We start from the raw sequence: 16,988 nt of genomic DNA, 5'->3' as shown, positions 1-16,988 counted from the left end.
CAAATATTCTCTCCATCTGTTGCTGTGACACTATAGTGACACTAGAGGGCGATAAAGGACCAGTGCAGGCATTAACCAAGTCGAAATTGGCCACAACTGGACCATGAAAATGTCCAGACCAGTTACAAAGCATACACAAATTGATTTCATTAGACTGTGTGCTCCAAACTAAGCATTTCTAAAGGAAACCCATGGAAGAGGTCCAGTGAGGAAATCCATCTGTTTTAACATTAGTCAGATGCACCATTCTGTGGGTTTCAGGAGTTTATCATGGTTGTGAATACAGAAGTATTCAGGGCTGGAAAAACAGAGAAGCCCTTAAAATGTCTTAAATGAAGAAATGTATCAGTTCTAATACATTAAGTGCGGTCACTTCTTCCTGCGCACAACTGTCCAGCCATCATCCTCTTCCTCATGACTCGCGGCCCGAGAAGGAAGATGCTGCTCCTTCGCTGCTGCACCGTTGACTGGAGCTCCATCTGCACCTCCATCACACTCCATAGCCTGAGAAAAACAACCAGAGAGAGGACATCTGCTTCTCATACTGCATGATATACTTTTAAAGTTAAAAAATAACATCAACCAGTACCAAAACTTTTGTACCACTAATTAATAAACAAAAAAAATTAAATATTCTTACCTTTAGTTTTTTTTTTTTTTTTTACACTTTTTATTGATTATCACAGGAGAATATATTTACTTAAAAATATATTCTTCATTTTTAACATTATCACATCTCTACCTATAGTCTATTCACACACATAAACATACACAAATATAAAAATAACTTTATAAAAAAAAAATATATATATATATATATACACATGTATAAATATACAGAAATATTACACACTATATAATATCACCTAAAATGTTAAATATAAATATTTAAACATATTCCTAACAATTTCAACATGTACTAAATGTTTTGTACCGTTAATTGTTAAAGTGTTTTTTTAGGTTATTTATTATTTAATATATCATATATAAATACATATACTTAAAAAAACATTAAGCATAAATCGTAAATGTATATTGTATTAACATATATATATATATATAAATTTTACACTTAAAATTTTAAATATAAATATTTAAACATTCATAATAACGTGCCAACAAGTACCAAATATTTTGTACCATTGACAAACAACGAAAAAAAAAGCAAATATTATTTTAATTATTTATTTTATATATCATCATTCTGCTATGTACTTAAAATATTATGAACACAAAAATATCTATCTATAATAAAAAATATAAACATTTTTATATTACATTTATATTATTAAATTACACTTAAAATATTAAAGACATGTTAAACAAATATACACGCATGCATTATATATATATATATATATAATGCGCGTATATTTGTTTAATATATATAACATAATTAATTACATGATGTGGTGATTAATCTAACTGATCGCACATCAAATTTGGAGAATTTACTCTGGAAAGATAATTTAAAGTCATTGTTGTGCAGAGCATCAAACAGAGATTACAAAAAGTAGGTTCAGCAAGAAATATTTTGTTTGATAAAATTTATTACATATACTCTTTTGGACCATGTGTGTAAATGATGAGAGAACTGTCATTTTTGGTTGGGTGAACTATAACTTTAATAATTTATTTTCTTAAATGTATTATTATTATTATGAAAATACTAAATTATTTATTTAATGAAATGATACTCAAAATAATAAACTAAAACTGCCAGTAGGTGGTGGTAAATGTTTTAATGATTAAGTCATTGAGTCATTCATTCATTTGATTAATTCAAATGGCTGATTCATTCAGTAGTGAAGTAAATGGTTCTTTATGAATGGTTCATTGAATCATTAGGCTTGTTCGACTTGAAGCGGGTCGTCACCATCTGACCAATCGGTGTGTGACATCAAAGAACCGCAAGAGCTTATAGAGACTCCTTGTGCTTTTGAATCGCTCTCGCGGTACTTTGATGTCATACACCGATCGGTCTGTGCAGCGCCACTTCAGTGCCAACGCGACTATGGCCAATGGTTCAACGCGCCAAATGGTTCACCAAATTCGTTCAAAACCTGGATTAAGAAATGAAATTCTGCTGTGGGTTACTCGGAGATGAACAGTTCTGATTTGTCTTTATATTTGGTTTGCAAAATTGAGCAAAACAGACAACATTGTGTCTTAACACAATATTAACTTCTTAATGAACTGTTGTATAAGATGAGTATCACTTTGCACTCATGTGATATTGCACGTAGCCTACAGCTCGTGTGATATTTCTTAACTATGTGATGTAAATATGAGAGACAATCTCAAATGGGCGTTTTGCCCCATATCTTGAATTTTAGGGATATTCTCTAGGCTCCATCACACAGTAAATTGTTGCCCTGCCTCATATTAGTCTTCAGTCGACTTTATGAAATGGCAGGTGATCCACATAGGTCTGGGACGGGGCAAGTGCGTTAAATGCGTTAATTTTAATGTGATATTTTTCTCCACAATCTAATTAACGCGTTAAATTACCAGCCCTAAAATATATATGTATACATACACACATACATACCACACACACTAATATACTATACCTCTTCATCTTCACTCTCATCATCATCATCATCAGCAGCAGCAGGTGTTTTAGCAGGTGTGGCCTTTGCTCTCCCAGCGCTCTTCTTCTGAATCATCTGCTTGATCTGCTCTCTGACCTCCGTCAGTCTGTCCTGCTGACACTGCTGGAACATCTCACACACCTTCTGCGCCACCTGAGCGGCCGTTTCACACACACGTGTGTTTCTGTGAATCGTGTTGACTTTCCATAGACTTCTATTACTTTTATACTGACCTAACAATATTTTCTATCCCCTGACCCAACCCTAAACCTACCGCTTACAGTTTGCATTGTTACACATTCAGATAAACATAATTTACTATTTTTTATATTTTTTCCCCGTCTCCCACAGTCAAAAATGTGAGGTTTTACTATCCTTGTGGAGATTTTTGGTCCTCACAAATGTAGCATAATCAAGTACACACACACGCCTTCGACTAATATCTCTTCAACAACAAACCTGCGGCAAGCTGCCGTCGTCCACGAGCGTGTCGAACTCGTTGTTCATCAGGTCAGAGATGAACTCCTCCACCTCGTCCTGCTGCAGCTCATCTGTGAAGAGGCACATGTTTGCTGTGACATCAGATCTACATAGCGTTATGTTAGTGATAGATTGACCGGCTCTGACCGTTATCGATGAAGTACTGCTGCAGCGCGTGCACCATCCACTCCGCTTTCTGCTGACTGTGCGCGCCCCCGAAACCATTATCCACCGCGATCTGCGAGAAAACACTCAAGTCTACAAATCACAAGATCAGCACCTGCTCAAGATCAAATCATGACTCCTGTGCAGCTGGACACATATCGTTACAAGACAAGACAGTGTGTTTATTGTATATCAGCTTCGTGTTTACACTTGGCAGCGCTAACCTGCTAACCACGTAACATTAGCAGTCTGGTTTCTGAATTTGTAAAATACGGAATAAACCTAAGCTTACACAATAAATATGACACTATTCTACGATATATATATCTTTTACGAAATATAATGTTGTAAATTTACTAACTTGTAGCACCGGCCACGTTTCCAAAACAGCCCGAACTGCCTCACTGAACAATACACATGTGGAAGATGAGAGCGGCGCCATCTTGAAAACCAGCAGACCTGAAGAATCGATCACAGATTGCACATGCGCCAGGAAAAATAATAAATCACAGAAATGGATAACTAACTTGACTCGATTGCTTATTTACTTGATTATTAAAGAAAGTTGCATTAAATGCAAATATATATTAGTTAAATGTTATGGATTTTATCTAATCTTTTGGATGAGATTGCTCACCCAAGAATGAGGACCTGGTACAAATTATTGTTCGGAAATGTACACTTTTTGATAATAATATTAATAATTTACATATTTGATAAAAAAGTATATAGAATGAAGTATATATACATAAGCTATACATATACATATGAATATATATATATATATTCAGCAATGATGCATTAAATTGATCGAAAGTGACTACACAATATATAGTGACGAACTTAATTTTATAAATACATTTTAATTTGTTAAATAAGCTTGTATATACTCATAGAAGACAGATTCAACTTGTTATTCAGAAATGTACATACCTTTATTGAATTGTATATCTTTGATACAATAAATGAACAGAATGATATAGCATTTGTAAAGATGTGTGTGGGAACACTGGGGTTATAAGTATGTGGTTTTTATCATAACAGTAATTCTCTGCTGCAGTAAAACTGGCTCAGTAAGAAACACAAAGCAGGGTGTCAGTATCATAATATTCCTTGGAAAAATGAAACACCAACCCATGCAAGACTTCGGATAATTTTGGCATTGACCAATAGCAAAAGCGGAAAAGCAGTCGCCAAACCAAGCTGCTGTATTATACATGTTGAGGCGCATATTTACTGCTCAGAAATCTGGAAATGAAAGAGAACTGCATTGATTTATATAAAGGAAAACACATCAAGTTTGAAATCCTCATTTTAAATATATATAGCTGCTAAAAATGTCACAAAAATAAAAATAGTTCACAAAAATAGTGCGTGATGGATGGGCATTATGGATTTGAAATAATAATGTCAAATAAAAGCCGTTCTTATCACTTCAGCTTCATTTCTGGTGTCCAGCTGTGGTCACTGTGAGCCGTGTGTGTGTCATCAGAAATATATGATTTCCTTCACTATTAAAAACATAAATCTTCCTCAAATTTGTGTTTTATATTTAAATGTTTCAGATTTCAGATAAGAGTCAGTTGGGTATCATTTGTGCCAAATGTGTTGACAGCACAAACAAATTTGTAATACCAAAACTAATCTTATTATTCTTTTTTTATTGATTTTAAAAGGCACATTTAGATGTTGCTCCAAAACCATGTTTGTTTAAACCTCTTGGATTCGCACTTTAATCTTGTAGAGTTTACTGACTCAATAAAACTCATGCATAAACCTAATCAATATTAATGGAATCTGAATGAGTCTAACTATGGGTGACATAAGTTTTCTAGATTTCTAAAATAAAACCACAAGCTGACAAAGCACTTGTTATAATGAGTGTCATTAATGTACTGTGGTCAAAATGATAAAAAAAATGTTCAGGTTGTTATGGTAACTGATCCGAATATATGTGGATTTGGGTTTAAATATATATTGGGAATTATTTTGAATATGTAACGAACATGCAAACGTATAAATATATTATTACCTTTAAACATGAGTCACCCAAATGTTCTTAAACTTGAAAAGACATATGTAAACAAAAAATATAACAAAATTCAAGTTTGGGACATTGATTATATTGCCAGCAAAAATGATTCACATGTGTTCTGAATGTTTTACAGCTTTTTTGTGCCAATATTCAAATGAGTCCACTCCCTGCTTCATGATAAACAGAGATGGATCAAGTTGGTTGGAAAGGAGTTCAGCATTCATACAAGCAACATGAAGTAACAGTCAGACATAAGATTTTCCATGTCAATACACTTCTGATCCACATATTCTTGGTTGTAAATATTGACTATTGCAATAGCAAGAACTCAAAGATTATAAACAAAGGGGATTTTTAACATTGCATCAAAAATTTTACAACTGTTATTTGTGGTTAACGTCCCTAGACTCGAACAGAACAACTGACCACTCATTTATGCATAATTATTTACTGAAAATATACTATGGCCATCTGAGAGGATTTCCTGCATTAGATATCCATGAGATGTGAAATGTACATTAACAGTGTGTATTGCTTAATGTGTTTAAACCGCTCTTAACATTTATAGAACAGCAGACCGCATTGCTCGCATTCATGTTTGGACAACCGCCAACTGGAGAAGAGCAGTAAAATGGCTGAAAATCCTGAAACTTTGGGCTTTTTAAGTGTATACAACTGCAAAATTAAAAAGCTAAAGAAAATAATACTGTACTGATCAATGATCAAATTTTGTTTTGCATAAAATGAACATTTTAAAAGATTGAGTTGTACAAAAGAAACATACTCAAAATGTATGAAGTCTATATTTGCTCAAAGTGTATCCGTGTATAAAAGCATTTCACCTGCAATTATATCAAAACCTCACTTATTAAATGGGCAATAAAACAGCCTTGAGTTTTTGCATGACAATTTCCGGCATTATTTGCTTCTTTTATATTTAATGACACGCAATGCATGCCAAAATCAGAACCAAATTCATTTCAAATCAAGAGGGTTTTCAAAGAAAAAGTTATTGCGTAAAAAATGATGTAAAAAATGAAAAGTTGGCCACGCTTATCCATCGAAGCCCTTTCACTGCAGTCCGTCCGCATTCCAGATGAAAGCTTTAAATCAGATGAGCCATTTTCATCCTAACAAACATCAAAACCAAATATCTACACCACATGGGTCTCCTATGGTAGTAACGTCTGGTTACTACATCATATTAAAAAAGAAAAAAAACAAACAAAAGATAGAACACAATGAACAATGTCATCAATGATATGTATAACAAAAATGATATTCCTCTTTGCTTTAAAAATGATACATTGTTAGGAGGATCTTCTCATTGCACTCTCCACGCTTCTGATCTGCAAAACACATTCTAACGCTATTTACAAAGTACCAGTCTTCAGCTATACAACACTGCCATGCAAGTCTGCATTCTCCTCGTTGAATATGCAGCACAGGTATTCACAGGTCATCTCTAACAAGGAGGAAGGGAAGTCACAATCTATCACCAGACCAAACATTTTGGGATTGCTTGAATTAATTAAAAAAATTAGATATTTACTAAAATATCATCCATCTAGTAACACCGACGGACACTGAGAACAAATTTTAATCGCCTCTGCATTTCAGCTCTAATGGGGTGAATCTTGCAAAAAATATCTAGTCACATTTCACCTAGAAATAATAGATTTTTAAATACTTTAAAATAAAAGTTTTTTTTTTTTTGCATTGTGACAATTTTTTTTTATTACATTATTTACATACTAAGCAAACTTCCCTCCTTACTACTGTAATACACTTGGAAGTTTTACTTCACTATTTCTCATAATACAGAAAAATTATGCTGGATTACAGTAAAAAGTTACTATCAAATTATTTGCACCAGCAAAGAGAGTATAACAAATATTACCATGCATACATGCTTTAAAAAATACAATATATTAAATACATTGTTTACATTATTAAGGGAATAAGAATTTGGAGACTAATTGCTGAGGATGTCACAATGCAAAAAAAAAAAAAAAAAAGATTAACAGTCCTAAAAAAAATATTGCCTACTTTATAATAAACCAAATGTATTATTGTTCTCGTAATTTCAGGGTGAAATATCACCTTGACACTTTTTTTCTTCTTCCAAAGATTCACCCAATAATCACATTTGTGGGACTGTATAAATCGCAGACATTGTGCAGAGAGGCCCTGAATAGCACACACCAGGGGATGATAGTGTTTTGTATCTGCGCTGTGTTACGCGACACCAACGTGCTCCAAAATCTAAGGAGTATGAACAACCGAGCCGAGATGCAGAACATTATCCACCGCACTCAGCTGTTCTGCAGAGTGACAGAAACCTGAGCACTATACACAATTCGACCAGTTCTCCGCATATGCCTGGGCATCCCATTATTAGTTATCATCGCCCTGACTGAACTGACATAGAAATCAGCTCGGTTTTCAACCAGAGTGACAGCCGTAAGAGCTGCATGCAGCAGTAATGGAAGAATTATCAACAAGGCTGCGTCAAGATTATCAGAAGCTTTCAAAATGCAACTCAAACTTTCTAAGTTGCTTTGCACAAATAATTATTCCTTGACACAGTGTAGCTGATCGAGGGTTCACTTGAACATGATGATGGAAATGGAAGCTCATAAATCAAACCTAAAGGGATAGAGAGATGGCATGGGGGGGGGGTCTTTGGTGAAACCGTTTTCTAGACTATCAAACTGTATTGCATGGCAAAAAAACATCTAAACAACAACTTAAATGTGAAATGCTTTTGCAAACAAAAACAAAAGTTGAAGTCGTCAATGTTCTGATGAATACAAATAACAGATTATGGTTGATTACGATGAACTATTGTGTTGGCATAGTACTAAATGTTCGTCTTTGGATGGGAGGGCTGATGACTCTAATGAAGGGGAACATTTTCTGGAAGACTAGAGTGACTTGGCTTCTGGATATTAACAGCATTCATGACATGTTCCTTCATAAACTGGCCTTCCTTTTACATTACAATTGAGAAGTATTGCAAAGAAACCAGGCTGATTTGTTTCAGTCAGAGGATGAAGAGTCAGGCCATCCAATAACATTCTGCGTTTGATTGGTTGAGTACAGAGGCTGGATTGAGAAGGTACAGCAAAACAGGAAGAACATGTTTGTAATGTGAACAGGGAAGGGGAAGTGCATTATTCAAAACAAATCAAGATCCTCAGCCTCTTCATGTAAACAACTACAGTGACCCCTTCTAAGCACATAATGCCACAGGACTAGCCAATGACTCAGACGGAGAAATGAAAAACTTCATCTTCATGACAGGAAACATCTCGACGTGTCCCATCCATCTTCCCCCGTCCCGAGTTGCCCCATTTGCCCTCAAAAGAGCAAACTCTGCCGTTGAGATATGCTGTTGACTGGAGAAAAAGAAAAAGAGGAAGTTTAGGCTACATAAACAGACAGTGTTCAGTGGCTAAATGGTGCATGCAACATTTGGCACGATAAAGCTAAATGCACAATCACTCATAAGGACCGTCAGAGGGTATGAAGGATTACAAGAGGGAGAGAGAGAGAGAAAATCAGCACTCGCTTCATTTAGAGACCTGGGCATGAGAGTAGGAGAGATTACCAAACCCAAACACACGTCAACGTGCACCCAAACACACAGCCACCCACACATGCTCAGTTTATAGCTCTAGAGAAGCCTGGGCTGTTTTCTTATTTAGTGAGGAAAGAGGGGTATTCGCACAGCAAGCTCTTCTCCTGTTTCTGCATATTACAGCTTCTCTGCAAGACTGATATACAGTCAGACTTGTTCAATGCCAAGCTCGAGAAAATAACAGCAAAATTCAATGCTAAAAACATGCAGAGAAATGACCTATATTACTTTATATCCCTCTTTGGCTCTGATTTACGTCTCTCTACACTTTTACTGCTAGTAAATAGTCTATTTTCAGTCTGTCTAATGAAATCATGAATAATTTACCGATAATCAAGTCTCTTATTCATTTAACAGTATATTGTGAAATATTATTACCATTTAAGAGGATGTTCTCTATTTAAATGTAATTTATTCTTGTGTTGCAAAACTGAATTTCCAGCACCGTTACTCCAGTTTTCAGTGTCACATGATCCTTCAGAATCATTCTGAACTGATTTGGTGCTTAAGTAACATTTCTTAGTATTCTCAATGTTGAAAATAGCTTAATAGTTTTGTGGAAACCGAGATACATTTTGTTTGAGATTTTTTGATGAATAGAAAGTACAAGTGCAATGGAAATAGAAATCTTTCGTAACATTATAAAATTTCTTTACTGTGACTTTTAATCAATTTAATGCATCCTTGCTCAATAAAAGTTTTAATTTCCTTACAACAAAAATGATCTTTTTAACTGTAATGTGATTTTATATACAGGTGGAACAATTTCAATTGGACAGCCCAAGCCTTTGGCATTTCATCAGTGATTTCAACACAGAGACTTTGACAGCATGGATTAATATTCATATTTAGCACTGACTTCAGTGCTCTGTACAAATGCTGAATAATTATAAGCTCTGGCCTGACAGCTTCATCAATTCGTGAACTGAATACAGATGAGGTCTGAATGGAAGATGAGTTTTTTACAGGAGAACCTGATGCTTGATGAGGATGAATGTCTCATTAAATGTTGCTCAGCTGAATTATGTAACCTCAGCCCATGTATAACCAATAGTTTTAGATCACCAAAACATTATACAAGCAATAATAGCAGGAATATCCCTCATTTTGCAAATGTTTTAACATTTTGCTAAAAACCAACATGGCAACCCTGGATTGACATGCACATCATGCGGATTGCCAAAACGGACAGAGAAAGTCCGTGCACATTTTTATACCATACTCCGAAAAGGAAAAATGGGACAGATGAGAGTGTCACTGTATTGTCTGTGTGTTCTTATTTACTTCAGTCATGGAAGCTAATGTATTTCTAATTTCAAGAAATGCATGGGTCCATTACATCTTAAAGTCCTATGCACTTGAGTTAAGAGAGAAAATGAGTTAAGAGAGAAAATGTATTTTTGAAACATCTGAGGAGTGATTCATATGTGATCACTTCCTGTAGGGTACAACTGGACAGTATGGATGAACAGGAAACTCAAGGGAAGAAAGATGGTTTTGTTGTTTGTGACCTCCTGCATTGAGCGGAGGGTGACAAATATGTACCTAAGGTATGCCGGAACCTTAGACATCTTTGCAAAAGCTCTGAAGAACAGTGAAGCAGTGGTGTAAATACAAAAATAAAAAATTATAATAATAATAGGCAGGGAGGGAAAAGAGACAGAGAGACCGTGGGAAAGAAAAGAGCAGAAAACAAAGTTAGCAGTGAATGAGTTGCATAATACATGGAGCTTAACAAGAACTTCCTCATGAGAATTTCTAACGCAACTGTGCCTTAACAAGCCTATATGAGAAACAAAATTAACATTGCAGATAGAGAATAAAGAGAAAAAGGATGCATGTTAAGAAGAAGGAGAAAGAGATCCTGTTTAAATGTCACTGACATACATTTTGGGGATCTTAATACCAGGTGTAAACCAAACCAATGTGAGGCAGTCAGAGATGAAGGATATATTAAGCAAAAAAGAAAAAATGAGGGATATGAAGATAGAGACAGAAAAAGATGAGTAAACCAGCGTCTCTGACTACAGCACAGTGGGAAGAACACTATTAAGAGAGAAGATGAGAGAGCACAGAAAATGAGCTGTGTCATGATGAGCAATACAGTTCATCTCTCATTTGATGAACATGAATAATATTCAGGAAGAATATGACTGAGATGATGGTATGGGATCAGTGTGCAAAAACTGGATTAAAGCATCTGACTCTATCTGACTGGCTGGCTTTATGCAATTTCTGGGAGTCTGGGTACACAGGTTTATACTATGAGGTTTAGACAGACTAGACTGAATGCTCCTTTTTACCATTTTATATAAATTATATATATATATATATATATATGATGCCATTGATGCCATTCTTCAGTTGGTGTTATTTCTTTTGTAATGAATTTACTGTCCCACAATATTATAAAATATTGACAGCAAAAATAATGAACAAGTAGGTGTGTCCAAACATTTAATTAGTAGTGTCAGTCTGCCAGAAAACAAATATACAGCAGCTAAAATCAGTGCTATGAAGAAATACTCAGAGAAATAGCAATCCTAATGCCGTTTTGTTTTAAACAAAATGTAAATATTCTTTAGCAAATATTATTTTGTCTAATTCAGATTTATCCTCCACTCAAATGTCTCACAAAAAACACATTTAGAGTCCTTCTGTGGACGATTCTTGGCCAGACTGAGATAAATATCAGCCAGTTTATCAAAACTCTGACTGTTTGAGAGTAATGCCAGTTGATGTGCTTCCATATACAGAGAGGTCAGAAACACATGGTACACTGATGGATGAAGCTCAAAACTATCATTATGATTTATTATCCGACATTTGTGTTTTGTGGTTTTACCTGATTCCGACAGGGAATTCGTCCTCATCCCGGGCTCCTTCTCCAGCTGAACTTCCTGAAGTGCAAATATTGATGCAGCTGGCAGGGAGAAATGGAACAGTTATGTTAACAAGCTGAACTAAAACTAGGGCTGATATATAACGTTAAGGGTTCAGAAAATCTGTGCAAGCTTATTTCAGCAAACACCGACCTGATTCAGTGCAAATACAGAATAGCTCATAGCGGCTCGGTGGAATTAAATGTCTTTCAAAGTAAGTGTGTGTATGTGTGAGACTTCTGTCTGGCACTTTAATAATTCTATCTGTCAGTGTAAGGTGTGTGTGTGTGTGTGCACATGAATATGTTATCTGGAACTATCATAAATCTCCCCAGTTTGAGATGTGTGTGTGTGCGTGTATATACGTGAACTCACTGTCTGGCAGTGTGAGAATTCTCTCTCCCAGACAGTGGAAGTATGAGTGTCTCATGGCTTCCTCTGCTGCAATCCGTTTCTTCCCCTCAAACTAAGACAAAGTTCAGTGTTAGTCAAGCACATACGCAAAACGCTCACTAAATAACTGACTAATATACACATTATTATACACTATTGTTCAAAAGTTTAGGGTTTTTCGGCACGGACATAATAAAAGCATCAAAAGTCAAAGAGGAAGATGTTTATAAGACATTGTCACAAACGATTCTCATTTCAACTACATCTGTTCTTTTGAACTTTATATTCATCAAAGATTCTTTAAAAAATACTTTCCACAAAGATATTAAGCAGCACAACAGTGATAATTAATAGAAATGTTTCAAATCAGCATATTAGAATGATTTCTGAAAGGTCATGTGACACTGAAGACTGGAGGAATTGATGCTGAAAATTCAGATTTGAACCACAGTAATAAATGACATTTTAACATATATACAAGAGGAAAACAGTTATTTTAAATAGTAAAAAATTTTAATATTAGTGTTTTTACTGTATTTTGATCAAATGAACTGATTTCTCTCTTTTTTTTTAAAACTGAGCGCTTTGAAACCCAAAACCTTTGAACTATATAGAATGTAAGGCAAGTTAGCAAAACACTCACACATTTTTAGAATTCAACATGAGATGACAAAAAAACTGAATATGAAAAGTTGTTTCAAATAACTACTACAAAGAATGTATACAGACAAATAAATATTCAGACGACTGAACTCTGGAAAGAGAACAACATTATATTAAAAGTGTCATTTTTTTCAATGTCATTTTTTAAATTCTTCCTCTTATCCCTGCCTAATGAAGATATCATACTGCAAGCAAGGCATTCATAGGCACGATTTCCTGAAAAGTGCAAACCCTGTGGCTCAAACACAAGCATCGCAACCAGAGGGGTAAGTTCATCTTCAACATTTCTATTTAAACCAAACTGACTTAAGCTGAATAATGACACCATGCTTTCTATGGAGGTGCTTAAATGAACTAACTTGAGCTGAATAATGGCACTATTGTCTTTTTTTACAGCTGCTTTAGAGCAGAATTTGTCTTATTTGAAGTTTAAACCATTGCTTCTGTTATTTTTACCTGTGAAACTGCTTTGGAACTGTCTGTATTATATGTGCAGTCTGTATTAAGTGCTTAAAAGGTAAACGTGACTTTAGTTGACTAAATAGTACACAAATCACCTGCAGCAGTTTCGACAGAAGTTCAACTCCATCATTGTCCAATCTGGAAGCAAAAAAATAATGCAACTTAAATAAATGACCTCCAACAGCGAATGTTTTTGATGATTGTTTCAGGCATCAGGCATCAGGCCCAGAGGACAGCTGTCGTTACCGTGGAGTGTGGTTGTGGAGACAGTCTGCGCGGTATCTGGGGTAGTTATAGGAGATGAACTCCTCGTTGGAGGTTATTCCAGGCCAGGTCTCCTCTGTGGGCGTACCTATGAAAAGACACAGGAGGGTTTATAAATATCACAGTGACACACACGGAGACAAACTGTCAGATCTGGAGCCAGAAAAATCAGGAGGAGAGAGACTGGGTGAGAGAATGGTACCGAGCAGTTTGAAGATAAAGTGCAGCTCCTCCTCCACCGTGGAGCCCGGGAACAGGGGTCGACCTGTAGACATCTCGTAGAAGATACAGCCAACACCCCTGCAATGAGAGTCATTAAAACTCAATTCAAGTTCACCCCCACAGAAGCTATGACACAAGAAGAGTGTGCTCCGATTTTACCACAGTACAAACAAGAGTCCAATTCTTAGCTCACTATTTGAATTGATAACAAGAGAGTACAAGAAATAATTTTACAGAGATGTGAGCTTGCCGTCTGAACTGAATTAATAAGGTAGAATTGATTGGTACACAGAAAAAAAACCCTTTTTAAATCACAACATTTAACTTTAGTATTGTTTGTATACTATTCTTACTATTACTATTTATTAATACTGTGAATTTTTATTACAAATGTAGTTTTGATTATTTTGTTATACACTTGTCATTTTATTCTTTTTTACAGTTTTATTAAGCTTTAATTCATATTTATTTCAGCAATTTTAGAACTTCACCTAAAACTTATTTCAGTTACTTGCCAGTTAGTTCATTGTTTTTATGGAAAATTCATTTTGCGATAGCCGCTTTGTATGTCATGTGTTGGATGGATGCCTTTGGCCATTGCATCACGTCTTGTTGCGGCTCTTTAGAGGCTGTGTCAAGTTAAAAGAAGTTCAAAACTGTGTCTTTGACATCCGCTGCACTACATCTAGCTGTTTTTGAAAGCAAGAGCGCATGCTGTAACATGGTGTACTTAGCAGCAAGAACAATATAAAAAAAATAAAAAAATAAAAACCTGAATGTTCAATAAAAAAAAATAAATAAATAAATCATAAAATAAAAAATAAAAATAATAGCCAATTAATTTTTTTCCAAAGTGATAATCAGCAGTGTTTTTAACTAAAATAACAAATGCTAAAAATCTTTTTCGGTAACTGAAATAGAGTTCCAATCAAACAACACTAAATATTTGATGAAAATTTAAAAATACTTAGATGGAAACAAAAAATGTTTCCTTGGCAACTAATTGAAATAAAGTTAAATACAAATAAAGTAAAAATACAATTAAAATTAAATAGAAATAAAAAAATAAAAAAAATAAAAGCACTTAAAATTACAAAACAAATTATTAATAAATACTATTGTGGAATATAAAAATACTAAAATAACACTGATACCACAAATAAACCAAGTAAGATAAATCATCAGGTGGATGCTCACCACATGTCAATCTGAGTGGAATAGTCGGTGCTGCCCAATAGGATGTCAGGGGGGCGGTACCAAAGCGTCACCACCTCATTGGAGTAGGTCTTGGTGGGAATCGATTTTGCTCGTGCCAGACCTGAAGACCAAACAAAAAAACTAATTATTTAAGAGGCATTTGACCAAACTTTTCAAGATATTACATATCCACTTAAGCCCTAGCAGACGTTTAGTACACTAGGTGCTTTTAGCTAAAGCAGCACTACAATGATTACAGAGACAATGCAAGTGGAGCAACCCGGGGTTCAGTTTTTCAAGTAGGTAAGTGGGCAGCTGGTTTTCATTAACCACTAGTGTTACACCACCCACACCATGAGAACACAGTAAGAGCACGGATGAGTTCGTTACAGCAGCTTTGTATGTAACAGACCAAAGTCAGCCAGCTTTAGCTCCCCGCGGTCATTGATCAGGAGATTTTGAGGTTTGAGATCTCGGTGAAGGACTTTTCGTCTGTGACAGTAGTTCAGACCTCGCAACAGCTGAAACAGGAACAGCTGAGATGGAAAAAAAACACACAGGTGAATAAGAAGAGCACCGTCTATGATTGTCATGTGCAGCTGGACGATTATGAGAAACAGAAATTAAAGACATTTGTCAAAGAGGCCTTACCTTGACATTGTGCATATGAATGCAGTTTCCACAGTCATCTAGGTACTGTTTCAGGTCTTTATCCTAAGAGATAAAGGAAGTCATCATAGTAATGGATGAATAACCAAACTTATATGATATAAAAACTTATGTAACTTATATAAAACTTATATTTTCGTGGGAAGGGATTCACAATTTTTTTCAAATCTAAAGTAGCCAAATCTGCTACTTAATATTTTTTATTTAACATTCACATGTTCTCTGAAGTTAGTTAATTGTTACATGACACGCAGGTAAATAAAAAAATATTGATATGATTTTGATTTTTTTTTTAATTCCGAATTTAATGATTTTTTAATGATTTAGTCATTTTAAGATCTTTGATTTTGTGCCAGATAAATCTGCTCTAGAATTGAATTTTAAGCTGTTATGTAGATAGATATGCCATCCATAAATCATTTCAATTTAATTAACTACGTTCGTTTGGACAAGAGAAATTTGACTGAACTCTAACTACTTCAAGTTATGAGCAGCATGCAACTTGGCAAGCTACGGTTTCTAGATAGTTTCTCCAACGCTGGTGTGTAGATGACTGTGTGTGAGATCATAAGTACAGTTAAAAAGTGTACAGTGCTGTGAAATACTACACATGTGAATGACTCACCAAGTACTCGAACACGAGCGTAAGAGACTTCTGAGTGTGGATGATGTCATGAAGAGTCACAATATTGGCGTGTTTCAGGTCCTTCAGCAGAGACACTAGAGGCGCAGAAAGAGACAGATTATTCCTCAAACACATGACCTCTGCTGCTTCACACACCTTCATGAATATTCACTAAATGACAAGAAGTCAAGGACGAACGGCAAGCTAGACAAAGTTAGCCTGAAGCAAACATTACTGCAAAATATAGTTTTTTCCTACACAAAATCAACCTTAAATTGACTTTTGGTACTGTACCTTTGAGACTGACGAGATGTGTAAATGATCTTTATTACGGTTTGCAGGGTGGCTGGTTGCAAATAAGCCCTCCTTTGCATATTATAAAACCCTTTTAACCAGCTGAAATACCATGTAACAAATGTAACAAATTCATGATAGTGAATTTAGAGATTCTCTGGCTAATTTAGAACATCCTACATATAAAAGTACAAATGTCTGTCACTGCGCGAGCATGTGACTGCGCAAGCATCTAATTTTAGTGCTGATCCACTACGGCATGCTTGTAACTCACCTTCTCTAATGGCAGTGCATGGAGCTCCTTCCTCGTGCTCCAAACGGATCTCCTTCAGAGCCACCAGGTTATCCGTCAACTTACTGCGGCCTTTATATACTGTAGCGTAGGTGCCCTGAGAGAAAG

General features: G+C 35.3%; 2 protein-coding genes across 3 annotated transcripts in view; both read right to left on the bottom strand.

The window, feature by feature from the left end:
* Positions 1-92: 92 nt before the first annotated feature.
* Positions 93-3,755, bottom strand: tsr2 (TSR2 ribosome maturation factor). Its single transcript, XM_059504157.1, has 5 exons — positions 3,601-3,755; positions 3,222-3,312; positions 3,054-3,145; positions 2,574-2,747; positions 93-504 (listed from the first exon to the last, which is right to left on the bottom strand). The coding sequence occupies exons 1-5, from the start codon at positions 3,679-3,681 to the stop codon at positions 370-372; spliced, it is 573 nt and encodes a 190-aa protein (XP_059360140.1). The 5' UTR covers positions 3,682-3,755; the 3' UTR covers positions 93-369.
* Positions 3,756-7,223: 3,468 nt separating this feature from the next.
* Positions 7,224-16,988, bottom strand: part of LOC132098049 (cyclin-dependent kinase 16-like) — a 33,390-nt gene continuing 23,625 nt past the window's right edge. For both annotated transcript variants that reach the window (XM_059504155.1, XM_059504156.1), the window contains 11 exons: positions 16,863-16,977; positions 16,295-16,389; positions 15,652-15,714; positions 15,413-15,536; positions 15,001-15,121; positions 13,784-13,881; positions 13,564-13,669; positions 13,413-13,455; positions 12,175-12,265; positions 11,763-11,840; positions 7,224-8,675 (listed from right to left, as the gene is read on the bottom strand). In XM_059504155.1, coding sequence (XP_059360138.1) covers positions 8,638-8,675; positions 11,763-11,840; positions 12,175-12,265; positions 13,413-13,455; positions 13,564-13,669; positions 13,784-13,881; positions 15,001-15,121; positions 15,413-15,536; positions 15,652-15,714; positions 16,295-16,389; positions 16,863-16,977 — 972 coding nt within the window. In that variant the 3' untranslated portion in view covers positions 7,224-8,637. The remainder of the gene's footprint in view (positions 8,676-11,762; positions 11,841-12,174; positions 12,266-13,412; positions 13,456-13,563; positions 13,670-13,783; positions 13,882-15,000; positions 15,122-15,412; positions 15,537-15,651; positions 15,715-16,294; positions 16,390-16,862; positions 16,978-16,988) is intronic.

This window comes from Carassius carassius, chromosome 21, assembly GCF_963082965.1.
Source record: "Carassius carassius chromosome 21, fCarCar2.1, whole genome shotgun sequence".
Lineage (NCBI taxonomy): Eukaryota > Metazoa > Chordata > Actinopteri > Cypriniformes > Cyprinidae > Carassius > Carassius carassius.
Note: the sequence above shows the minus strand (reverse complement) of the source record. Positions and strands in the feature narration are given on the sequence as shown.